Source organism: Aspergillus vadensis, assembly GCF_003184925.1.
Source record: "Aspergillus vadensis CBS 113365 unplaced genomic scaffold BO88scaffold_2, whole genome shotgun sequence".
Taxonomy (NCBI): domain Eukaryota; kingdom Fungi; phylum Ascomycota; class Eurotiomycetes; order Eurotiales; family Aspergillaceae; genus Aspergillus; species Aspergillus vadensis.
In genome coordinates, this window is record NW_020292040.1 from 1,721,665 (window position 1) to 1,745,011 (window position 23,347).

The window sequence follows — 23,347 nt, forward strand, 5'->3', positions numbered from 1 at the left end:
ATACAGCATTGGAGATACAAAGTGTGATGGTGTTGAACTGTTTATTGACACCGGCGCCCAATAGAAGTTACACCGAGTTGGGTTAAGAGATTTGACAATACATCTGGTGTGGGTTGCCTTAATGGTACATGCATTGTTGAAACGGCAGCAGAAGTGATGGGGACGTCATTATTCAACCGAACGGCCGACTGTTTACAGCATAATTCAATATCCAAAAGCAAATGGCAATTTATTCCGTGATTACAGATCGCATACACCCCCTTGCCGGGCTAACCTACAAGTCTGGCCGTGGAAGGATCACGGTACGTCCATGGGCAGCTTCCGGTGTGAGGCAGCATTCTGCTGAAAATTATTCCGACATTGCAACTTGATTAGGGATAGGAATCTAGTCGCTCCTTCCCGTGGAAGGAACTACCCTGTACAGGTATGTGGTCACCAGAGGTGAAGCGGGAGTGTTTCCCCTCGATGTAGGCCCCAGAAAGAACCTATTCCACGTCTGGGGTACCATCAACAGCCATCAAGGGTTCCATGACACAATGCTGCAATCAATCGCGCCTTCCCAGCCCAGGTGTTTAGTCGGGCATTTTCGGGCATGGTTCACCATGACACCATGTTGTTCAGCGCCATAAAGTCATACTGAAATATCCTGCCGGCTCTTTTCTCCTGACTCCTTGCTCCGTTGGACATCGACGTAACTATAAGATCCAGTGAGTATCTAATCAGTGGCTTTTGATAGCACCTTTCTGGATCGAAGCCTTTGCCGTCGTATCAACATGAGCACCCTTGTGGCGGCAGAATCTAGCGAACAACAACTGGGCTCGGTTTTGCCAGTTGTCAGTCGGTGGCGCAGTCCTCACCTTCGCAGGGTCAGTCTCTTTATGGGCGTTCTATCCCTTTTCTGTACGCCGCTACGTTCCATAAATTTGCCTCGATGGTTACTAACTGAGCACCCATAGCGTCTCCGGGCGGGTACGATGGCTCTTTGATCAATGGCCTGCAGGCTATGCCAGAATGGGTCAACTTCATGGAAAGGCCATCCAGCACTTGGCTTGGCTTCATAAGTGCTGTGTACTGGATTGGGGCTTTGGTATCCACCCCAGTTGCTGCCTGGGCGTGTAATCGATACGGACGGCGGGTAGGAGTCTGGATTGGGGTTATTTTCCTATTAGCTGGTACCGTAATGGGTACGGCTGCGTCGTCCGCCAACATCTTCACTGCGTCTCGTGCCGTGATTGGTTGTGGTATGGGATGGGTAAGCAATGCGGCCCCTATCCTACTCAGTGAGATTGCCTACCCTGCACATCGTGGTGTCTTCGGTGCACTCTACATGGTCGGCTATTACTTTGGAGCTGCTGTTGCAGCCTGGGCCACCTTCGCAACACAAGCGTATGACGGTCCCTGGGCTTGGAGATTGCCCGTTCTTCTACAAATGCTCCTTCCTCTCATTGCCGTTCCTGGTTTTGCGTTCATCCCAGAGAGTCCTCGATGGTTGATATCTAGGGGACGTATCGAGAAAGCCCGTACAGTTCTAGCTGAGCTGCACACTGGTGGTGATACTACTGCCCCTCTTATTGTGTATGAGGTCCAGAATATCCAAGAGATAATTCAAGCGGAGCACAGCGCGGCTGCTTCAGCCGGGTACCTAAACGTGATCAAGACTCCGGGAGACCGCCATCGGCTCTTCATTACCATTACGCTGGGGGCATTTGCACAATTGTCGGGCAACGGGGTAGTCTCCTACTACCTTTCTATGATCTTAAGGTCTGTCGGGATTACACACGCGCGCGACCAGTTATTGATCTCAGCCTGCCTGCAAGTCTGGAACATTCTTTTCGCAGTGCTTGGCGCCTCGCTGGTCGAAAAAGTCGGTCGGCGGGTTTTGTTCATAACCTCGGCCAGCACCATGCTGGCAGCCTTCATCCTCATCACTGCCTTGTCAGGCGCCTTTGCCAGCACTGGCAAGGGTCCAGTTGGCATTGCAGTTATCCCATTCCTCTTTGTATATTTCTTGGGATATGATATCGCGCTGTAGGTGATCTCATGCTAGAATACTGTCCAACTATTGCGATCATTTCCTATTGATGTATGACTGGGCTGATGCTTACTGATAGAACACCGATGCTCACTGCATACCCATGTGAGATCTGGCCCTTCAGTTTCCGTTCACAGGGGCTCAGTATGGTATGGTTGTCTGCCATTGGATGTACGGTGTTCAACACGTTTGTCAACCCAATCGCGCTTTCGGCCATCGACTGGAAATACTACTTTGTGTTCGTGGCCGTGTTGGCCGGATACTGGCTCTCGGCCTATCTCTTCTACCCAGAGACTCGCGGATATAGCCTCGAGCATATAGCCGGTATTTTTGACGGGAAAGATGCCGACGTGAGACAAGGAAATGAAGAGAAAACAGAGCCGGTGGCTAGACCAGTGGCTACAGAATCGGAACATGTACATTCATAAGGTTCAGATTGCCATGCTGGAACACAGCCAGCAATGGGGTTAGACTAGAGCACTTGAATGAGACAGACAGGTCTCATGTGGGTTCGATGATAGTCACTAAATGAGTGAGTCAAAGGAACCACCTACTCGGGACAGCAACGGAAGAAGACAAGCCCAACCCCGGTTTTCGTATTCCTTCTTCGGTAAACGACAATATCTATCGTCTTGTCAAGGATTTGAGCTTGATACTAACACAATATTCGCATCTCTTCTCACTCCACCATCAACTCAGAACCCCCGAGAGAGTCATACAAGCTGATGCTAGTCCCCTACAATATCTTTTGAACCGCGAATTACGAACAGCATAGTCTTGCGACATCACGCCTCTGTACCCAGGACTCATGATATAAGAATGTTGACTAGTGCATTCATTCTAGGACGCCTTACATCTAGAGACAATCTATCATGTCGAGTCTAGACTGTCCTGTGACGGACCACATGCCGTAGTATCCATTAAAGATCAACCACCAGAATAACCCGATATTGCTTCAAAATTCACCGGTAGCCGGTATTTGTGCAACCATAAGCAGGCCAGCATCTGGTAACCACTAGCTCGCTGCAGATCGAGACAAGCGAGGTTCAAGACGCCATCGCAGACAGGACACTACTATTCTTATACACTTACAGATGATTTGTGTAATAATTATGTATCCCGAATTTTATGTCGCGATCATAATAGCATGGTCTACGATGTTCAGTTCCACAAGAAGATCATGTTTCTGGGATTTCGAAGCATAGGAGTCATCACTAAAGTTCGTACATTCCGCTCATACCAGACCTGTCAAGTTCTGATGACCGTGAAAAAACATCAAAAATGGACAACAAGTGAATATCATAGATTAGTTCAACATAGTCTCGATTTGTAAAACCCATTGAATAGCTACCAAATCACCAAATCAATAATAATCAAATCTAATTAGTTATAGATCACCATGACTAATCATATCATATCAACCCCGCGATAAGCTAGCTAGCTAGCTAGTGGGGCAACCAACATCACGTGTCTGTCCCTCACCCACCGAGCTACCCCTCCCATTACCATCATCACCACCATCACCCCTCAATTGACCCATCCACCTCACAAACCAACCCTCCACGAACACCTCAACCCCATTTTCCAGAGGCAAAAAGAAAATAATCAAAATGCCCACCCTCCAAACCAGCACCCTCGCCTTCCTCGGCGGCGGCAACATGGCCTCGGCCATCATCTCCGGACTACTACGCCAATCCGTGCCCGCGAGCAACATCCACGTCTCCGAGCCATGGGAAGTGAACCGGAACAAGATCGCCGCGCTGGGCGTGAACGTCACGACATCCAACACCGAGGCGGCGTCCTCCGCTGACGTCGTCATCCTGGCTGTGAAGCCGCAAGTCGCGAAGACGGTGTGCGAGGAACTCCGTCAAGAATGGACGGCTACGGCGAGAGCGAAGTTCCCGATTGTGGTGAGCATTGCTGCGGGGATTACGCTGGAGAGTTTGCAGAAGTGGTTGAGTGTAGAGGGCGGGAAGGTGGCCCCGGTGGTCAGGGTTATGCCGAATACGCCGGCGTTGGTGACGGAGGGGGCGAGTGGTGCGTTTGCTGGAGTGGAGGTTGGGAAGGAGGATAAGGGGTTGGTGGAGGCGTTGTTGGCGAGTGTGAGTAGGGTTACGGAGTGGGTGGATAGGGAGGAGTTGTTGGATGTGGTTACGGGGTTGTCTGGTATGTGGTTCTCCTTCTTTTTCTCTTTGGGGTTTGGTTTTGGGGGAGGGGTGGGATGAGGCTAATAGTTGGTTTGATAGGATCCGGTCCGGCGTATTTCTTCGCGATGGTTGAGCATCTGGTTGCTAGTGCGACGGCTCTGGGTTTGACTAAGGAGCAGGCTACGAGGCTGGCCGCGCAGACTTGTCTCGGTGCTGGAAAGATGCTGGTTGAGTCGGATGATGAGCCTGCTCAGCTGAGGAAGAATGTTACTAGCCCGAATGGCACGACGTATGCCGCGTTGCAGACTTTTGAGAAGCTGAACTTTGCGGATATCGTGGATCAGGCGGTTAAGGCGGCGACGGACAGAGCTGCGGAGTTGGGCGAGAGCTTGGGAAAGCAGTAATGTATGATATTTGCGATGAGGTATTGGTGTATGTGAGACGATAGCAAGGCCGTTGCCTGTCTACTTCGGTTTTATGCCAGCGTGTATGTATCATGCAACTGGTTGTAGGATACATCTGGCTAGGCAATTGCTGTTTGGTGTGCAGGGCATTACAAGAGTCCAAAAAATGACGTCGTACGACAGTGCATCCATAGACCCAGGTTCGCCTAGCTCAAATAGGTCAGAACTTCCCTGTGTAGGAGTCAACTTCTATTCATCCAGTAGCGAATCCAGCCAGAATCTTGCTATTAACTCATCATCCCCACTTTCCACCGGTGTCCCCAATGACACCATTTCAAGTCCATGCTTCTGTCCCATCTTGGACAGCATACGATGTTGCAAAACCGCTACGCACAGTCTGTCTGTCTCCGTCGTTGATTGGTGTTTCTCTACAGCTAGTTCTTTGTTCCGACCTTTTAGGGGTGTCACAATCCGGGCATACAGGAATTACATGAGCAGGTATCCCTTGACGTTGGTCTCGCCAGACAGGATGCGGTCGAAAGCCCAGCTGGTGGCTTCTCCCAACACAGGTTCTACTGATAGACCTGATCAGATATGGGCTTCGGCTTCCACAGTGAGGCCTGAGGCCGGAGTGTCTCCATCTAGATCGTTCTTTGATTAATGCGTCTTCAACCGCTTTTCCAGCGTCTGTCTCATCCAAGGCTTTCTTTTCTATTACCATTTCATGCTGAATAGCGAGTACCTTCTTCTCTTTGGTTGAATGGGAACCCGCATAGAGATTAATTAGACGCATTGCGGACTCATAGGTATTGTCATGCCGAAGGTTTTGTGAGCCTGCTGCAATCATATCTCCCCAGTACTCTGGGGTGGTAATCAGTTGCTTCTCTCTCCTGTCACCGTCGGCCGGGTCGACAAGATCCCACATAGTAGTGACCAAGATGGTATTCCTCAAAGCATCTTTACCACATAGCTTCTTCAGCATAAAGAGGTTTCGTTTGGCTGAGCCGGGCATCCGGTTGTCCATGATCCGATGTAGATACAGGATGCCATTCAGAATAACCTTCTGGGAGAAGGATTCGGCGAGCCATCCGGCAATCTCTTTTAGAACTTCGCTATCTGTTCGGTTTGTGTCATCGAACCCAGGTGTATCGATCAACCATATGTTGCAGGAGGTACTGAATTTACAGCGGTACATAGTCACATTCTGGGTGCCTGCCACCATTCCAGACAAAGATTAGCTGCGGACACCAGGTTGTTTCCGTGGATAAGGATTTGCTTCATACAGGCTTTTAGATCGTTCCCTATCACCACCTCCTGATCCGTGACGAGAGATATGAATGTACTCTTTCCGGCTCCTGTCATTCCCATGACACCAATGAACACATCGAATATCTCTGGCTTTGCCTCACGGGATGTTTGGTCACGAACAGTGCCCTTATTCGCAGTTGGTAATGAAGTGGAGCTTGGAGTTGGTTGAGGCGAATGTTGATCTTCATCAGTGGAACCAAGGCTACCTGTACTTCGCTCGGCTTCATTGCTCTCATATTGTAGTTCAGAGGGATTATTATTATTGGGACCTTGTTGCGTATCTATCAATTGCCCACTGCCCCTCAAGCCGGTTTTGAAGAAGCCTAATTAACAGTGAGAAATAATTCCCATCGGTAGTCGCTTCCTGCAATGAATTCTGTGAACATACCTTTCACAAGGTCAAACCCGGAACTCAACATCTCTGTAATAGAAGAAGTTGCGGTCAGAACATAGAACAACCATTAACCTCTATTGGTATACATCCTTACTTGTCATCATCGGGGGTAGAAGTGTTGCAGCCGAAGTAGGCACCGTCAGCAGAAGTTCCTTTGCTGCGGCAGCAGCGACAGAAGCCGCATACTCCTGCCATTGTTTGTTCTTATGCGAGTCTGCATAGTCGCAGATTCCTCGAATGACGATGAATGGCCAGTTATTTCCCACACCAGCTGCCTCCATCTCAAAGCACAGGACTTTGTTATCAAACCTTCCGTTGATTTCATCCCGGTACTTTGCATCTTTTATCACCTGATTTCCGGAGGCAATAAGACCGTAATGGACCTTCATTTGGCGAGGTTCTCGTTGAATACTATATGCTCGATCACAGGATTCACAGCCCTGGCCATTCTGACTGCTACCATTATTGACATGCCCATAGTCCGCCCGGAAGAGCACGTCCTCCAGATTCGCCGACGTAAGATACCCCGATTGCAGGTTTGGGTGGTCATATTTCATCTGGTCCAAGAATCGAGGGATTTTCGTCTTATTGGTCAGATGTTCTTGCTCGAGCTTTGAAACAGCGGTGAGGAGTTCATTCGGGGGACGGTTAAGGCTTCCTGTTCTCTTGAACTGTCCTTGTTCCGTTTTCCCGGAGTCCCATTGCACAACCCCAGAGTGATCATCGGCCGGGGTGCCGATTACTACGTCGCCGAGGCGGACTTGCTCAGGTACGCCACCTCCAATACCGACCATGAAGCTGAACTTGATGTTGGGAAAGGTTTGGAGCATAATAGTTGCAACGGTCGCGCAGGAGTTTGTCCCAATTCCCCCCTTAGGCAGACATACAATGACAACGTTGTGTTCTCCCACACTGCCGAGAGTATAGTTATTGGTGTCATTCTGAGGTTTCTGAAGGTTTGGATGCTGTTTATCCAACATGGCCGCTGCTGCGGTGAGCTCCTTTGGTAATGCGCAAATCCATCCTACCGTATAGCTATCACGTGTAAAGCCCTCCATGGTCAACTTCGACATGTTCCAGAGTACCGAAATGACCTATGTTATCAGATAATCGCTTTATTCGAAGCCTGCTCTATCGTAGTTGGCTCTCCTCAATTTTGGGGATGGTATTTCGTTAGAAAAGTAGCACAGATTCTCAACTCGGGTATGTATGTGTGTGATGATGTCCCACGTTGGCCCCGAACCTTTGGCTAACCAAGGTAGAGAATCCAGTAGCTTATAGCTTTCAAACACAACTCAGTCTTCCAACTTTCAAGCAACAGTAATGTCTCTGAGGCTAGTATATCACGCTCACAGATGAGGCGAAGGCTGAATGTTGGGCCGACGTACGGGAAGGGTCATTGCTCGCAACTGGACGGCCTGTGTTGGGCTTGAACGTGCCCATTCATATTGTTGCCATAGGTGCATGGGCAAAAGGGAAGATCCCTAACCGCCTGACGTGGCCATGGGAGCAATGTGTAAAGATTGAAAAGGTGTTCCGAAACGCCCTGCAAAGACATGTCGGGTGGGGTCAACCACCAATAAAGTTTGGACTAGTTATCTCAAGACTCCTACATGGGAGCAAGATGCTTCAGATCAGTACTATACTATACCCCGCACCTGAACGTTAAAGGGAAAAAAAGTATTTCAGGAAACTCACGGAAATCTCGGGTAGATTGGGTACCAGTCAGACGAGGCTGTCTCTGAATCATGACCATCATTTGTATGCCACCTTTTTACGCACTGTCTCATGCTCAGTAGTCCGACTTGGATTAGCGAGAAGTGGAGTGATAGAGCAATTATGCAGGGGACTAGACTTTGTATGGGAAATCAGTAGAGGACAATCAGCGTGTCACACCAGGATGCTAACAGAAGCCCGGAATCTTTTGGCCTATGTGGTTCTATATGGCATCGGTAGATTCGACGAAATTGAATAAAGAGAAGAACAAAGAAATGAGATCGCTGTAGGAATTACATGACCACACATCCACGCCTTTCCTTTCGCGACTTCAGCATTTCCAGCTCTTCCTCGAGCCGAGTGATCTGACCTGTATAGGCCTGTTGGACCAACTTTGTTTCATACTCATTGCGAAGTCTCAGCTCGTGAAGGTCGCTCTCTTGCTTCAAAACTGCTCGCTGGTGATCCAACTGTTGCTGTAACGCCATCTCTCGGTGCTCACGCATCTCCTCATCTCGTTGTCTCCGAAGCTCTTCCATGCTTACTCGAAGCTGATCTCGCTTCCGTTCCTGTTCCTGTAATTTCCTTTCTGTTTCAGCCCGCTCCGCCATGATCTGCTTCTGAGTCCGCACATCGTTTCTATCCTGCGCCTCGCGCAATTCTCTTCGCAAGTCAGCCAGCTCCTTCTCGTAGTGCTTCTTCAACTTCACGATGTCGGCGTCTACTTCCCGACCGGCCGCCGTCTCGTCTAGCTTCTTGCCCTCTGCCATTTCATCCTGAATCTGTAACGTGATTTGGTGTCGCCGCTTCAAAATATATTCAATAATGTTGGTTGCCGAGACTTTCCCATCATCTTGGCGCCGGATCTCGCTACCCTTCTCCACCATCTCTTTCCAAAACCCTTCCTTGGAGCTCAGTTCCTGCTCTCGTGCCACCTCTAGGTCGGTGGGCGGTTGGTGCCACATTGTCGTAGCAAGAACGACACAGGGAAGGCCTTGCTCTCCACAGACCTTCTTAAACAGCCGCAAGCTCTTCGCACTTGCGCCGGACATGCGGGTATCACAGATTCGATGGAGGTAGACAATACCTGCAAGCTTGATGTTGGCCTGGTTGGTCTGATTCAACCAATCCGCCACTTCTCGTAGAATTTCGGTATCGGGACGCAATGAATCGTCAAAGCCGGGGGTATCAACGAGATAAATGTCCTGGGAGTCGATCGTGGCGGGATACACCCCGACGGTAGTGGTGCCTATCTCGCAGCATATGGTTAGGGAAAGAGACCTTCTAGGTTTACATGGACATGATAATGCAGCTGGTCCATTACTCACAAGAGATCAAACTATCACCGGTGGTTGCATCTGAGTTAAAGTATGAAATAAATGTGCTCTTCCCCACGCCCGTGACTCCCATAACCGCAATAACAAGGTCATTCGGTCTGTGTTTGTGAAGAGAAGGGGGGAAAGTGGAGTGTCAGTCAGTGATTCTGTCCTTCTAAATGCTGGCTTAGGGTGGCCCACCCCCTCCAGGCTTTAAGGGTCCACATACTTTAGGGTTATCTCTTGAGTGTTGAGTGCCATCTTGTTTTACCCGACCGGATGAACACCGAGCTTCAATGCCTCTGTGATAGGAATTGGTGTAACTTGAAACTAAGAATGGCTTCTGTGCGCTCAATCCAAATACTAGGCAAGATGGTGAACTCCAAAATAGCGCTTTGGTAGCAAGTTCAGAAGACAACCCAGCTTAATATCGTTTTCAAGACCAGGGGTCGCCAATATCACCTTTCTCATGCCGCTGATCTTGCCGTGGTTAAGGCATCCATATGCAGAGCTGCGGGGCTCGTAGTCCAGCCGCGAAATGGTCAGGCTGCGAACGAAAGTGATTCGGTTACTGCCACGTCATGCCATGTCACTTTACCCATTGGCATTTTCTTATCCTTGCCTTTTCTTGGGCAGCTATATCATGATTGAACACTTGCCCGCACCTGACTGCAATGGCGACATCCGAGTCCTGAAGAGCTATTCATACCCGAGTCCGGAAGCTAGGATAGCAATATTTGCGAACACACGGGTAACTGATATACCAACAAGTCTGAACGCCAGGGGAAAGGAGATTTGTATCACCTGGAAACGATGGGGTCGGACCGGATGACTTCTCAACGGCCAAAGCCTATCGATGGCGAGGAAGAAAGCCTTTTTGTTCCTGTCATGGGGGTAACTGGCTCAGGGAAAAGCACGTTCATCTCACTACTGGCCGATGAGCATGTTGCAATCAGTGACAGTTTAAATTCATGTGAGTTATCAGCTGGGTGATCACCCACTTTCCTGGTAGAAGGTTGACTTTAGTCCAGGCACCACTATTTGCAAGATGTACCGTGTCAGACACCCGTCAAGAGATAGATTGTTCTTTCTTGACACTCCTGGATTCAACGATACAAATCGCTCTGACATTGAGATTCTCAAAGAAATTGCTTCTTCCCTGGTCCACTGGCGCCAGAAGGGCTGGAAACTGGCCGGTGTGATATACTTGCACCGCATCATTGATCCGCGGATCGGAGGAGCTGCTTTAAAAAACCTCCATATGTTTCAAGCACTCTGCGGGATCGAAAACTACCATCGAATTGTTCTAGTCACAAACATGTGGAATGAACTCGGACCAAGCGAAGTGGAGCAGCAAGTTGGTGAGCGAAGGGAAGCCGAATTGCAGAAGCAACCCCAATTTTGGGGACCGTTGATTGATCACGGTAGTCTGTGTATGAGACACAAGGGCTCTAAAGAGTCGGCTTTGGAGATCCTGGATCTCATTTGCGATCTTGGGGGGGGCGTCGATCTGCAGATTGTCAGACAACTCGCGCTTCATAACTTGCGACTGGACGAGACCGAAGCTGGTAAGTATATCCAAGCTGAGCTGCAGACAGCCAAGGAGAGATCCGAGAGGGAGCACTCCTCGCTCATGCAGAGCCTGGATGAAGCAAGAGGGGAAGGGGACGAGGAGGCCGTCAAGGACATTCAGAGTGATATTCATGAAGCCACGATGAGACTCGAGCAACTAGATCGCCGCCGTAAGGATCTCGAAATATCAGCTCAAGAACTGTCTGGGGAGAAAGTCAAATATGGTGACCCCGAGCTTTCTGTGGGTGACTCAGAAAAGCCCGAAATTTCTGCAAAGATAATTATGGATGATCAGAAACAAATCCAACAACTGCAGTCTAGTCTAATAGAAGCAAATGAGCGGGCGATCGAGATCCAGAAACAACAACTGCAGAAAACGGGAAAACAGTACAATGAGTTGCAAAAAATGCAGAGAATGCGAGAAGAGAAAGAGCGGAGGGAGAAGAAAGATCAGAGGGAAGAGAAGGAACGAAGGGAGAAGGATAAAGGGCGGAAGGAAAAGGAGTACGAGCATGATGGGCGTAAGTCATCACGTTGGTTTCAAAGTCCATTTTAGCAGCTGGGTATCTGCATTATGTTGTAACTACTAGTCACCAGATTGATTGGAGAGGATGGCCTTGCATTCCTAAAGCAGAAGATATCATCATTAAACGCCTATGTGTTCGTTCATTTTAAGGATCCACACGACTAGCCCACCGTAAACAAGCCCGACCAGACTTGACATCAAGAGAAACAGGGATTCATGTAGCACCGTAGAGAAAGGTGGAGAAACCGGGTTGAAAGTGAATAGCGAAGTGGTTACATTTAGATGATGTGCTTGACTGGCTGTATTGATGACAGACTTCCCACCTCATCGAGCAACTTGTTCCTTCCTTCTCCCCTCACTTATTTCCCTCCCCAGAAAATTGCCATCCATCTTCCCAACCTCGTTTCATCTATCATCTATTCAGAATATGTCTACCTCGTCTACCATGGCACCAGGAGTTCTTGCACGCTCTCCTTCTCCGGAGCCACCCCTCAGTGTCAAGCTTCCTCGACCAGTAGCCCAAAAGATAGTCGCTGAAATCGTCAAGTTCGTTCCATCAACGGTTGAGTATACCGAGTTAACGTACGAAGAAGTTGAGCCTGAGGACGGTTTGCTCGTCGCTAGGACACTGGCAGAACATCCAGAAATCGAGAGAAGAAGCTCTAGGTAAGCTCGCAGATAAGTATACATATGAGCTTACCAACGATTTCCTGCTTTAGAGTCAGTTTCAACTCGGTTGAAAAAACCTGTGGATCCGTGTTATGCCGAACTTCCTCCATAACGCTCACCAGCAGTGGGTTATGTCCGCCATGTTGGATTGGGCTTATAACGGCTTGGTCAAGAAGGGTGAACGTCGCAAGATTGCCTTCGGTGTGGGAACGAGTAAGTCTTAGAATACCTAATAACTCAATTGTTCTGACGAAAAGATCTAGGATTTGAAGGATTCATCGGTGCTTACACATCTTCGTCGAAAGAGCCAGACCTATACCTTTCCGCCCGTACCGATAGAGCGCCATCAGTTGTGATTGAATCAGGATGGTCCGAAAGTTTTCCGCGTCTCCGAATAGACAAGGACTTGTGGTTGGGCGGCACAGTTGAAGTGGAATATGTTATACTCTTGAAGTGGAGCAAGGTGCGTAACAACAAGGTCAAAGGATCTATTGAAGTCTGGGGACGGGGAAACACAGGTAGCCTCCTTATTCGTGAGCTGGTAGGTACATTTCTACTTCTTTGTTAAGTCAAGTTTACTGATTTTGGATGAATAGGCCGTCTTTCCGAAACCCGATCCTCTACCCATCGAAGAATCTATCTGCTTTACGAAACAACAGTTGTTTGGTGGAATCCCTGTGTCTAACCCATTCACTGTACTATCCCTCGAGATTCCAAGACTTCGAGAAATTGCTGAAGAGATTCTCGTGAACTTGATGGGGCTCTGCCCATGTTAGCATCTTCATTTAAGGTTGCTATTGCCGGTTGTTTCTATGGACACTACTACGATGATGGCCGCTACGAAACAGCAGTTGTTTGGTGCAAACCCCGTGTCCAACCTATTCCCTGTGCGTTCCCTTGAGTTTTCAAGACTTCGACGAAATTGCTGAGAAAATGTTCCTGGACTTGATGGGCTCGGCCCATGTTAGAATTGTAATTGAAGATTGCTATTGCCGGTCGTTTCTGTATATACTACAATGATAACTGCAGATCAATAGAAAAAAAAAGAGTATTATTACCGAAACTGACGTCCAGAGAAGCATGGCTTACGATAGAACCGTAGATAAAATCCCCACATAATCGATCACCACGAAGGAGGAAACTCCTCCACGAACTCAATAGGAGCCGAGTCAGGTACAGTTGCCCAATTAGCCAGTCTAACCGCGTCCTGATTTAGCAACCTATCAATGTGCCACAGATAGACATCTCTTCCCTGCACATAGCAACACCTCACCTCCTTCAGCAACGCCTCCCATAAGTCCCTATTCTTGATCGGTCTGCCACCAGCATTTTTCCAATCCCTTGTAAGCCATTTGCGGATCCAAATTGTTGCATTGTTGACAACATAACTTGAGTCCGTGGCGACAACCACGCTGTCAAACGTATTGCCGTCATGAGACAGATACTTCAAGGCCGCAATCACAGCTCGCAGCTCTGCACGAGTTCTCGTCTGTTGATGATAGACTCTAGTCGGTCCCATCAACTCGAGGCGACCAGCAACCCCACCAGTGATGTTGCGTGATGGGTTCTGTGGTCTGTATACGAATGACCAGCCAGCTTTGGCATAGTTCCCATCCCCCTTCCAATTATCATAGCAAGCGCCAGCTGTATATACCAGACACTGGTAGTGGTTTTCTCTTCTAACGAATCGGCGTATCGAAGGCCTGCCCTCTGATACGAAAACGAGAGGTTTGAAGAGTGATCGTGGAGTATCCTCTGGTGTTGGAGGGAGGAATCTCGGGGGAAAGACAGGCTGTATTCGGCTTTCCTTGCCGTGTCGACCCTTATGTCTCTTGTTGGACTTTCGGTCTGGCTCATCGATCTTCATTGATCGGGGGTTCATCGAGGGTTGTTGTCTCTCGTTTCTGGTGGCTTTGGTAGAACTGTTGTTGTCATTATAAGCATCGCCCGCTTCTTCCATTTGGATGTCCTGAACGACATGGTTATTATAGTCATCGCCCGCTTCCCACATCTCGATGTCCTCTCTCATCTTGCTGTAATCCACGCAGCACATAGCGCAGATAACGAGGAGGTGTTCGCGACATACAAGCCTCCCGCCGTCAATGGTAAGGGGCGAGGAGGGTCGTTCGAACGTCATCTTGAGGACGAATGATACCTTTTCTTGTCTGGGGCTTCGATAGCGAGGGGGGAGACCTCTGGTGCCCAGAGAAACTAATAAGGATTGTTCAAGTGGCAAGTCGCTTAAATGGTAAGTACAAGGGTGTCGGCTGTTATAGAAGGAATGGGAAGTTCCTAGGCTGAGAAGCGTAAAGTTATGCTACGAAAAGCATCTATCAACTAGCGTCAGACCTTCTCGAGGCGGTTTATATGGGCGTGGGTGGTTCCTTGGAGGATGAGCCTGCGTGGGAGAGTTTCTCTTGATGGAACTTCCCGTACACAACGGGAAATTTCACGCATCCCTGCTCAGGTCTACTTATTTTCACTTAGCATCATGCAGGCGACGATATAGGCCTTGGAAGGTATCTTCACAGTAGGTCTTTCATGGCGGTACAATTCAAAATGCTGACTTTTGAACTGGCCGGCAGGGCTATCTTCATCATTAGTTTTGCTGGTGCCTTTGCCTCATTCTGGCGTGAAGTAATGCATTTTCAGTTACCGCTGATCTGTGAATATAGTATGTGAAAGACTTGTCCGGAGTTACCCAGCAGATGTTATCATGTTCATTTTTCTAAGCATCGGTAGGCACTCTACGACAGACATTGTCCTTTGTCGACGTGGGGGATGAAGAGGAGGCCTCTTAAATCTGGAAGAAGATTCGAAGGACAAAGGACATATTGGTGCCTGGCACCACTACCCATCTTCTGAACGAGAGAAACCAGTTTTCATCAATTATTGGTCCGTTAAGTATCCTTGGCCGTTTGCATCTCATTCTTCCGATCGGGTTCCTGGATCGGACGTTAGTCCCTATCCTGTGTCATTGTCCCCACTATTCGGAGGTTGAGTTCTCCGACGACGTGGTCCCTGGAAGGTGGAACAACCCACTCGAGCAAGCTGAGCAAGTAATTACGTCTAAAGATTCTTCACCTGTTTGTTCCGAGTTTCGACTGGTGATGATTCCACGTGCTATGGTGGGGAGCATTCCAACTAACCTTAATACTTAATCCTGAATGCACATGGCGGACACATCAAATAGGCTAAAATTTTGTAGCTTGGCGGAAGGGTCTCCTGTCATAGGCAAGAACCATGAATGGCGAAAGCTTGAGCGTTGAAAGACTGGCAAGCATCAACACACACATGATATCTGAAGACAGAGCACGCATGTTGAGACCGGAGACCTAAGTCTGGATCCCAACAGGCCTGCGACAGGTTTTGATCATCGGGGGAAGAGGCAGACTGAGCGGACGGCGCGCTCTTCTCAGGGAATCCGCGCACTGAGTGGGCACCATTACGAGCTTGAGACCTAGTCATTAACATCGAGCAGCGGAACAGGCTTGGCAAACCATTGTTTTTGCCTCCCTTCATGGCTTTTCCCTTACGGAACCTGTCCGCGGAGTGGGTCATATCACGGCACCAATCTTATCAATCAGTCACGATGAGCAGGATATGGCCAATGAAAGCAGACTACTGCCACAGCTTCAATAATATTAGCACACCACATGCTCCAGCACATCGAGGTTTTCACAGATGCCAAGCCTAATATCGCAATCCTAAGACGGGCGGCTTTCCTCGAAAGGGATGCTTTTGCGACTGTCGGAGAAACACGGGCATCTTATCTGATGGTAAACCCTTGGCACCATGGGTCCGATCGGTGAGAAAAGAAGCTTTAGCTTGTCTGAGCAAGCTTGCTCCCTGCTGCTGGCATTCCTATAAAGACTGTGTGGATCCATTCCTTTCTTCGCTGCCCGCCTTTTGTTCTTGTGCGACGGAACTTTTGCTGGGTATTATTGCAAACAGGAACGACTGCAAAGGCCGCCAATTTATATCATCAGACTAAACGTGAGCCTGAAAACGACTGGTTGGTGGTTTATCTACCCTCGCCTTGCAATATGGCGACCGACAAGAAAGTCACCGAGGTTACAACTGCAGAGCCTACCTCTTCGGACTCGTTTCATTCAACAGACAACACAGTAATGGACAATGCAAATGGAAAACGGCCGCCACCGTTGCTCGCTAAGCTGATCGCCGTATTTGTCATTTCCTGCATTAGTTTCGGGTCTCACTGGAGCAGCGGCGTTGTAGGAGCGATGAAGAGTACTCTGAAAAAGGTAATTACACAATGCTTTCAACACTGGAGATGTTACTGACCTTCGGTGTAGCAAATGCACATCACGAATACCCAATTCTCGTTACTTGAAGCCAGTGAGAACTTTATGGCTACCGTCCTTCTTCTACCGGGTGGTATTGTGACCGACAGAGTAGGAGGTGCTCGTAAGCATACCACACATGTGTCTCTCAGTTTGCAGATTCTAACCTGCCACAGGCATGATTGTTTATGGCAATATCGTGTATACCATTGGTTCCATACTAGTGGCCGCTGCAACCACAGTTCGATCCTTCAAGTTCATGGTCGGCGGAAGGATCATCCTCTCCCTGGGTGACATTGCTACCCAAACGGCACAGTACAAGATGTTCTCGTCGTGGTTTCCTCCAAGCAATGGATTCGCCTCGACCCTTGGTTTTGAACTGGCAATTGGCAAAGTAAGCAGATCACCATACGCAGCAAGAATTGAAGCTGACCGATACAGATTGGAGGGTTTGTAGGGAAGTCAACAGCAAACATCATCGCTAAGGTATGCATACTATCGACGATAAAGCCTTTCAATATCCTGACACTGAACAGAATACCGGTAATTTCGCTTGGGTCTTTTGGACATCCGTCTTCATGAACCTTTTCACGAACGCAGCAACTTGCTTCTTCTGGCTGTTCAACCGTTATTGCGAGAAACACTTCCGTGGTCGCGAAGACAAGGCAACCCAGGAAACTCTGACCGAAAAGAACAAGAAGTTCGAACTCCGCAAGATGTTCCAATTGCCGTGGATGTTCTGGGCTATTCTCGCCTTCTCAATGTTCCAGACTAGCACAGCTAGTGTCTTCAGCTCGAACGCCACAGAGTTAGCTGAGAAGAGATTCAATGTCGATGCAATCACGGCGGGGTGGTACAGCTCTTTAGCCCAATATGCAGGTAGGTCATCAACTGATTTTACGTTACAAGAGATATCGCTAATCAAGCCAGGTTTCTTCCTTGTACCCTGCTTGGGAGTTTTTATTGACATCCTAGGCCATCGTGCCTCTGTTCGTAAGTACTTAACTCATGCTGCTGAGCTACAGTTTACTCACAGTTATCACAGTATGCGTGTGCGGTTTGGGGATCTTTGTCGCCATGGTATTGGTGAACTTCGCCGAGTCCAAACAAGGCACAGCCGCGGCATTCGGTATGTACGCGGTTGCGGTTTCACTGGGTCCAACATCTATCATCGACGGCATCCGTACCACTCTTTGGCATCAGTCGGTCTTTGGCTCTGCGTACGCACTAAAGGTTACCATGAACAACGCGTATGACCCCTTAGTAACCAAACGAACATAGAGAATTCAGGGACTAACCAATGGCTTTAGGATGACGATCATCATCGGCATCATTACAGGTGCACTTCAAGATGCGGATAATGATTCCTACCGTCGATCCGTGCGGGTCTACCTCTTTCTGGCCATCTGTTGCGCGATTGTTTCGATCGTCCTCCTGATCGGTTCCATTATCGGTCGGGATCTTGCTCCTCTGCAATGGACCCGCAAGCGACGCATGGCCTCCGGGGCTGAGTACATCGGCAAGCTTCGGGAACATCATTTGGTGACACACTACCAGCGTAGCAGAATGATCTCCATCTGCTGCTTCACTGGTTTGGTGTTGCTTGTGATGGGAAGCTGGGCGGCATATATCTGGGGAGCAGTGACAGGAAATAATCCTTGATAACGGCCTTTCCCGTAATGTGCTAAATAATCTTGATAATAATAACAAGTATAATAAAGCTTATTCTAGACTGATGTTCGAAAGGTATTTACGGGAAGATATAGAAATAGGATAACAAGATGGACTGGTGGCTATGGGGAGACAGCACGCTAAGCTAGATCGGGTTTAGCCATCACCTGTACCGGCACTAAGCCAAGATCGGCCGGCTGGACGACTCCGGCAGATCTCCAGGAAGCTGGGCATCTTTGCAACAACTGGCCATTTTTCTGCCGAGTCGATTATACTAGGCAGCGTATTTAGTCCCTTGGATATTTATGATCCCCCGCGATGCTCGCAGTTTATTCTATATAGCTTTACGGCGACCGGGGAACACGACGCCCTTCACATGTTTGTTGACTTTGCTTGCCGGACAGAAGGATTCGAGCATCCCCCCGCCAACATCCATGAGAGACATTCGCCCAGATCGACTTTTGCTCTGAACAACTTCTCCCCTCTGTTTCTGTCGATCGTCCCTCCTAATATCAGTTATAAAACATTCGTTGCTTCACATTGAGACTTACCTGACAAGATCGCCGGGGACACCTTGGTGCCAATGCGTCTTCCGCCTGAAATCATTCAACTCATTATTGAGTCTATCATCCCTCCAGATCCGCCGGTGGCGTATCCCGACTTTTCAGGAGAAATCGATACCTTGGTCAACTTGACATTGGTCTCGCGATTTACTTGCCAGATCGCAAGACGACTTCTCATTAATCACTGTCTTCTGATTGACGATGATTTGTTATTGGGGCATCTGCTCGAATGTGAGCCACCAGAACTTGTCAACCGAAGGCCAAATGATACGGGGGCACAAGTACAGAAAAGTACTGCAGCTGGCCTTGTACTGGTTTTGGAGGAGCCCGATAGGCCCTCGGTTGCGCGAGATATTGAAACGCTCTCGTTTTACCTTTGTCACCGCTTGACCAGGCTGGTGATTGATCTACCCCTGCGCTTCTATAACCCGTCAATCCCCGAGTTGGAGGTGCGCCCCATGCTACGCGAAGCGTTCAAGCGCTTGACACTACTAGAGGAATTCTGTTCAGCTGCAGACGACCTTTGCCTTGATACGCAAAAGCTACCCTACATTTGGGAGACCCCTTCCGACCAGCTGGAGGAGGCGGATTATGAACCAGCGGTGTGGTCACTATGGCCTCGTCTGCGCCGTCTTGCCCTGTGCGAAGTTGATGTCACATCCATGCAATTCATTGGGGGGCTCCGCCGATGTTCAAATTTGACACACCTGGTCCTTGTTGCACCTTCTGGCTTGGATCGCGATGTTCGGTCTGGCTGGCAGTCAACTGACTTCTTGCCCTCACTTGAACGGCTCCTCATTGCAGATTCAGCGGATGAGTTTGAGATGGTTAATGGCAAGGACCATCTCGGGGATGACAAAGGCTTTGTACGGCAACTTTTTCACTGCTACAAATCACGAGAGTCGGGAAAGCAGAGATACTATTCCAAAGACGAGGAAAGTGTTGAGTTCGACTCGCTCGTCAAGAAAATAGCTTTTCCCGTGCCAAACTATCGTAAGGGAGATGACGATATCATCTGCCACGGATGGCTACTCGATGCCAGTATAGACGGAACTATCTGGACTGAACCATATGGTATCGGTAGTCGATATATGTTAGCAAGAAATACATATACCACGTGAGACTGGATTCGCTATCCAGGGAACAAACCATGGTGGCTGAGGCGCGATGTGGCCAATCGGCCTCGGGTCTGCGGGGGAATGCCGCCGGGGTTTCCAATCCTTCGGCTCACCTCCACCTCCACTTCCGCATCACTAATCCGCACTGGCTCGGTAGCCTGCGGGATTCCTCCACTCTGCTTATTGCTGACCCGGGAGGGGCATCTCGCTCGGAGCCCTTCTCAGCTCCGCTCCTGGATTTTCTACGTTCCTTTTTCTCCTCCTCTCAGGAGATCAATGGTCCCAGATCCCACCGGTGTGGATGATTCCCGCTCCAAGCTCAGTCGCAAGCAGCCCTCGAATGCTCCGACCCCGCATGGTTCCAGTCATTTCTGCCTAGTGTATGCAGCTACAACCAACAGCGCGTTGCTTGTTTACCTCCAGCCTCGTGGGTTACACAACTATGCAGGCCTCTACCGACAACCGAGCCATGAACGGGGTATGGAGTTGTCAATTTTGCTCGGCACTCTTCCATCGCTTAGACCATCACAAGCGACATATAGCTACCCGTATGATTTACACACTTTTTGGAAGCAAGGACCGTGGGTGGTGCTGATGAATGGCGCTCAGATAGCTCACAGAAGCCTTTCAAGTGCGGATTCTGCGGCTCTCATTACAAACGAGGGTGTGTATGCTATGCATAATGGATCAATGCATGAACTGACGTTGGAGGCTTGTCAAGAGATGTCTTGCGGCGACACTGGAAGTCTTGTTCTGCCCGTATACATGCCGGTCAGGCCATCCCAGGACCTCGAATAGGCGGCAAAGAACGGCATGCATGTGATGTCTGCGCCAGGCTAAAGAAATCCTGTGATGGGGGGCAGCCATGCTTAGAATGCGCCACGCGGAGGAAGGAATGCACTTACTTGCGACTGCAGGATAGCGGGGGGGCTCCGCGCAACCAGCACACCCCTTCGCCGACTTTCAACCAATCGCAGCCCGAACCCATAAAATCAATACCCGATTTGGCACTTCCCACGTGGGATCTAGGGCTCCAGCCATACTATCCAGACCATCCGACGAGACTAAAGGCTCGCGCACTACGCGATGGCGTCCAGACAGAGGGATGAATCGACACAGCTGTTCTACGAACAGGGGCATCAATTAAAGGCGTGGTATATCGATGAATAAGTCATCTACTTGGAGTTTGGGAACACCAGCGAATAGAGCATTGCAGGGCATTTTATATCACTACTATCATTAGACTGTATATAAGGACTTAGGCTCTTGCGCTTATTGCGGGCTTGTGGCTATTATCAGCGTATGAATTCTATCAAGCATGTGAAAAATGGATAATACCAAATGCAGGTCAGCGAAATTACTTTTTTTGGACACTACTGCGAGACAGGCAACCCCCCACCGTAAGCAAGACGGTGATATCACAGCTCCAACTCCGGCGGAATTCCCCCACCGCTATGCTCGGGCAATTTCTTTGAGCTGCAACAAGGTTGACCATAGCCACCTCACAACCCACTCCTCGCTGGAGTCAGGCAGATAAATAGTACGTGCATCCCACCTCTTATTCTTCTTGAATTCATCATCAATCACTCGAACAGAAACCACCTTCAATTTACCACACACGCAGCGATTCTCAGCGCTTTGCTCACACAATGTCCGCCATACAGGAAACTCGCGTGGAAGACCACTTCAACAATTGGCCTAATGTCCAAGGCGTAAGTCTTCCTCCTTGACACTCCTACCTTCAACACTAACATTCGATCTCACAGTTCGATGCCAACTACGAGGAGAAACCCCCCATCGAGCTCCCCGTCGAAGGCAAGATTCCCGCCTATGCAGCTGGTGTCCTCTATCGCACCGGACCAGGCAAATACAAGGTCGATACCGTCAATGGAGAGACTTTTCGCGCCAGTCACTGGTTCGATGGCTTCAGTGAAACCCACCGATTTCAGCTCCTAGCCCCTGACAGCACCCACCCATCAGTGCGTGTCTTGTACAACTCCCGCTTCTCCACCGACGCTCTCATCGAGCAGGTGAGACAGACCGGCGAGATGCACAAAATCAGCTTCGGCCAAAAGCGAGATCCCTGCAAGGTCGTATACCAAAAGGTCCAGGCGGAGTACGAACCCGAAGAGAAACCCACATCCTCGACCGCCAATGTCGGAGTCACTCTGAGCATCAACATGCCAGGCCTCGCCGATAATTCAACCAACAATCACCGCTGGGACACATCTTCCGGGATCAAAACCCTGCACGCAAAAACTGACTTCAACGCCTTCAAGCAGCTCGACCCGGAGACCCTCGAACCCATCACCCTCGCCAGCCAAGAGAACCTCCACCCCGACCTGAAAGGTCCCAGCACAGCCGCACACGCCCGCTCCGACCCCAAGACCGGCGACATCTTCAACTACAACCTGGAGCTTGGCCCGGTCTCTACCTACCGCATCTTCCGCACCTCCGCATCAACCAACGAAACCACCATCCTAGCATCCTTCCCCGCAACTCCAGCCTACCTACACTCCCTCCTCATCACAGCAGACTACGTCGTCCTCTGCGTCTGGAACGCCCACATCTCCCCCGCCGACTTCGGCTCCACCTCCACGAGCTTCCTCGACGCCATCAAACCCTTCGACCCCTCCCTCCCAGCAACATGGTACGTCGTCGACCGCACCGGCGAACGAGGTCTCGTAGCCACATACACCGGCCGACCATTCTTCTGCTTCCACACCATCAACGCATGGCAGGAAACAACCCAGGAAGGCAACACCGACATCGTCGCCGAACTCGTCACTTTCGACACCGCGGACTTCATGCACAAACTCTACTACGAGTACCTCCTCTCCGACTCTCCCCACGCCAAGCCCAGAACAGACGAGACTTGCTCATCCGTCTCCCGCTTCCGACTCCCTAGTATCCCAACTTCATCAACAGCCAACCCCAACCCCCAAGAACCTTCAGAAGCCCTCCTCGAATCCACCTCCTGCAAACCCTTCTCCCCCGAACTCCCCACCATGCACCCGGCCTACGTAACCCGCAAGCACCGTTACATGTACGCCGTCGCAGACACAGGCAAATCCACGCTCTTCGACAGCATCATCAAATTCGATAATGAGTCCGGGGAAACGAAGGTATGGTCCCATCATGCCCAGTCGCCCGGAGAACCGATCTTCGTTCCGAATCCGGATGGTGTGGATGGGGATGAGAATGAGGATGATGGGGTGTTGCTTAGTGTGGTGTTGGATGGGTTGACAGGCAAGAGTTATTTGCTTTGTTTGGATGCGAGGAGTTTGGTGGAGCTAGGGAGGGCGAGGGTGGCTGGGCCAGTTGCGTTTGGGTTTCATGGTCAGTATGTGCCGGTTAGGGGGTTGCCGACGGGGGATTATTAGATGGTTTTTCTTTGTCTGGAAGGGAGTGTAGTTGTGGAGTGGGATAAATTGTTGCGATGTTTCTAAGCCTGGTATGGAGGGGTTTGTTGGTATTTTGAGTGCTATCATGGCAGTATGATTAATGACAGAATGGTATATACTATGTGAATTGTATCCAGATATTGAAACTGTTCAGTTCATGTAATATTGCACAAACAATAACATCCTCGCTCGTCCAGCGTCTA

At 49.6% G+C, this 23,347-nt stretch overlaps 11 protein-coding genes across 11 annotated transcripts; 7 read left to right on the forward strand and 4 right to left on the reverse strand.

Annotated features, from left to right (window-relative positions):
- The first annotated feature begins 563 nt into the window (after positions 1–563).
- Positions 564–2,859, forward strand: BO88DRAFT_357560 (hexose transporter). The gene is made up of 3 exons (XM_025703765.1): positions 564–900; positions 957–2,028; positions 2,112–2,859. The coding sequence occupies exons 1-3, from the start codon at positions 774–776 to the stop codon at positions 2,458–2,460; spliced, it is 1,548 nt and encodes a 515-aa protein (XP_025567556.1). The 5' UTR covers positions 564–773; the 3' UTR covers positions 2,461–2,859.
- Positions 2,860–3,528: 669 nt separating this feature from the next.
- BO88DRAFT_380479 (pyrroline-5-carboxylate reductase family protein) lies at positions 3,529–4,764 on the forward strand. The gene is made up of 2 exons (XM_025704530.1): positions 3,529–4,198; positions 4,279–4,764. The coding sequence occupies exons 1-2, from the start codon at positions 3,643–3,645 to the stop codon at positions 4,581–4,583; spliced, it is 861 nt and encodes a 286-aa protein (XP_025567557.1). The 5' UTR covers positions 3,529–3,642; the 3' UTR covers positions 4,584–4,764.
- Positions 4,765–4,807: 43 nt separating this feature from the next.
- Positions 4,808–6,400, reverse strand: BO88DRAFT_104330 (P-loop containing nucleoside triphosphate hydrolase protein). Its single transcript, XM_025701219.1, has 3 exons — positions 6,280–6,400; positions 5,867–6,214; positions 4,808–5,795 (listed from the first exon to the last, which is right to left on the reverse strand). Exons 1-3 carry the CDS (start codon positions 6,308–6,310, stop codon positions 4,918–4,920), a joined length of 1,257 nt encoding a protein of 418 aa, XP_025567558.1. The 5' UTR covers positions 6,311–6,400; the 3' UTR covers positions 4,808–4,917.
- On the reverse strand, positions 6,360–7,343 carry BO88DRAFT_422059 (5'-methylthioadenosine/S-adenosylhomocysteine nucleosidase family protein; the record flags this gene model as incomplete). Its single annotated transcript, XM_025708560.1, has 1 exon — positions 6,360–7,343. One exon carries the CDS (start codon positions 7,341–7,343, stop codon positions 6,360–6,362), a length of 984 nt encoding a protein of 327 aa, XP_025567559.1.
- A 951-nt stretch (positions 7,344–8,294) lies between these two features.
- On the reverse strand, positions 8,295–9,578 carry BO88DRAFT_484644 (uncharacterized protein; the record flags this gene model as incomplete). Its single annotated transcript, XM_025712296.1, has 3 exons — positions 8,295–9,250; positions 9,330–9,436; positions 9,547–9,578. 3 exons carry the CDS (start codon positions 9,576–9,578, stop codon positions 8,295–8,297), a joined length of 1,095 nt encoding a protein of 364 aa, XP_025567560.1.
- A 582-nt stretch (positions 9,579–10,160) lies between these two features.
- BO88DRAFT_357565 (uncharacterized protein) lies at positions 10,161–11,094 on the forward strand (the record flags this gene model as incomplete). Its single annotated transcript, XM_025703766.1, has 2 exons — positions 10,161–10,306; positions 10,380–11,094. Coding segments are annotated over exons 1-2 (816 nt in total), but the record flags the coding sequence as incomplete, so codon positions are not given.
- A 1,082-nt stretch (positions 11,095–12,176) lies between these two features.
- BO88DRAFT_449634 (uncharacterized protein) lies at positions 12,177–12,860 on the forward strand (the record flags this gene model as incomplete). Its single annotated transcript, XM_025710510.1, has 3 exons — positions 12,177–12,297; positions 12,348–12,625; positions 12,681–12,860. 3 exons carry the CDS (start codon positions 12,177–12,179, stop codon positions 12,858–12,860), a joined length of 579 nt encoding a protein of 192 aa, XP_025567562.1.
- A 295-nt stretch (positions 12,861–13,155) lies between these two features.
- On the reverse strand, positions 13,156–14,221 carry BO88DRAFT_468429 (ribonuclease H-like protein; the record flags this gene model as incomplete). The annotated part of the gene is made up of 1 exon (XM_025711562.1): positions 13,156–14,221. The coding sequence occupies one exon, from the start codon at positions 14,219–14,221 to the stop codon at positions 13,208–13,210; it is 1,014 nt and encodes a 337-aa protein (XP_025567563.1). The 3' UTR covers positions 13,156–13,207.
- Positions 14,222–16,130: 1,909 nt separating this feature from the next.
- Positions 16,131–19,743, forward strand: BO88DRAFT_422062 (putative MFS transporter; the record flags this gene model as incomplete). Its single annotated transcript, XM_025708561.1, has 9 exons — positions 16,131–16,349; positions 16,401–16,512; positions 16,565–16,782; positions 16,830–16,874; positions 16,925–17,267; positions 17,319–17,381; positions 17,434–17,638; positions 17,699–17,946; positions 18,605–19,743. The coding sequence occupies 9 exons, from the start codon at positions 16,131–16,133 to the stop codon at positions 19,741–19,743; spliced, it is 2,592 nt and encodes an 863-aa protein (XP_025567564.1).
- A 190-nt stretch (positions 19,744–19,933) lies between these two features.
- Positions 19,934–21,117, forward strand: BO88DRAFT_104462 (uncharacterized protein). The gene is made up of 3 exons (XM_025701220.1): positions 19,934–20,288; positions 20,350–20,404; positions 20,462–21,117. Exons 1-3 carry the CDS (start codon positions 20,123–20,125, stop codon positions 20,847–20,849), a joined length of 609 nt encoding a protein of 202 aa, XP_025567565.1. The 5' UTR covers positions 19,934–20,122; the 3' UTR covers positions 20,850–21,117.
- A 171-nt stretch (positions 21,118–21,288) lies between these two features.
- BO88DRAFT_357571 (carotenoid oxygenase family protein) lies at positions 21,289–23,247 on the forward strand. Its single transcript, XM_025703767.1, has 2 exons — positions 21,289–21,452; positions 21,507–23,247. Exons 1-2 carry the CDS (start codon positions 21,390–21,392, stop codon positions 23,121–23,123), a joined length of 1,680 nt encoding a protein of 559 aa, XP_025567566.1. The 5' UTR covers positions 21,289–21,389; the 3' UTR covers positions 23,124–23,247.
- Positions 23,248–23,347: the final 100 nt, after the last annotated feature.

Excerpts from the sequence above, each read along its gene's own strand:
- BO88DRAFT_357560 (XM_025703765.1), top strand. The coding sequence starts at position 774 with ATGAGCACCCTTGTGGCGGCAGAATCTAGCGAACAACAACTGGGCTCG. Across the intron at positions 901-956 it reads GGGCGTTCTATCCCTTTTCT|CGTCTCCGGGCGGGTACGAT; the intron begins GTACGCCGCTAC and ends GAGCACCCATAG. Across the intron at positions 2,029-2,111 it reads TTGGGATATGATATCGCGCT|AACACCGATGCTCACTGCAT; the intron begins GTAGGTGATCTC and ends GCTTACTGATAG.
- BO88DRAFT_380479 (XM_025704530.1), top strand. The coding sequence starts at position 3,643 with ATGCCCACCCTCCAAACCAGCACCCTCGCCTTCCTCGGCGGCGGCAAC. Across the intron at positions 4,199-4,278 it reads TGTGGTTACGGGGTTGTCTG|GATCCGGTCCGGCGTATTTC; the intron begins GTATGTGGTTCT and ends TTGGTTTGATAG.
- BO88DRAFT_104330 (XM_025701219.1), bottom strand. The coding sequence starts at position 6,310 with ATGTTGAGTTCCGGGTTTGACCTTGTGAAAG. Across the intron at positions 6,215-6,279 it reads CGGGTTTGACCTTGTGAAAG|GCTTCTTCAAAACCGGCTTG; the intron begins GTATGTTCACAG and ends ACTGTTAATTAG. Across the intron at positions 5,796-5,866 it reads AGGGAACGATCTAAAAGCCT|GCACCCAGAATGTGACTATG; the intron begins GTATGAAGCAAA and ends GAATGGTGGCAG.
- BO88DRAFT_104462 (XM_025701220.1), top strand. The coding sequence starts at position 20,123 with ATGCAGCTACAACCAACAGCGCGTTGCTTGTTTACCTCCAGCCTCGTG. Across the intron at positions 20,289-20,349 it reads CAAGCGACATATAGCTACCC|ATAGCTCACAGAAGCCTTTC; the intron begins GTATGATTTACA and ends AATGGCGCTCAG. Across the intron at positions 20,405-20,461 it reads GGCTCTCATTACAAACGAGG|AGATGTCTTGCGGCGACACT; the intron begins GTGTGTATGCTA and ends AGGCTTGTCAAG.
- BO88DRAFT_357571 (XM_025703767.1), top strand. The coding sequence starts at position 21,390 with ATGTCCGCCATACAGGAAACTCGCGTGGAAGACCACTTCAACAATTGG. Across the intron at positions 21,453-21,506 it reads ATTGGCCTAATGTCCAAGGC|TTCGATGCCAACTACGAGGA; the intron begins GTAAGTCTTCCT and ends TCGATCTCACAG.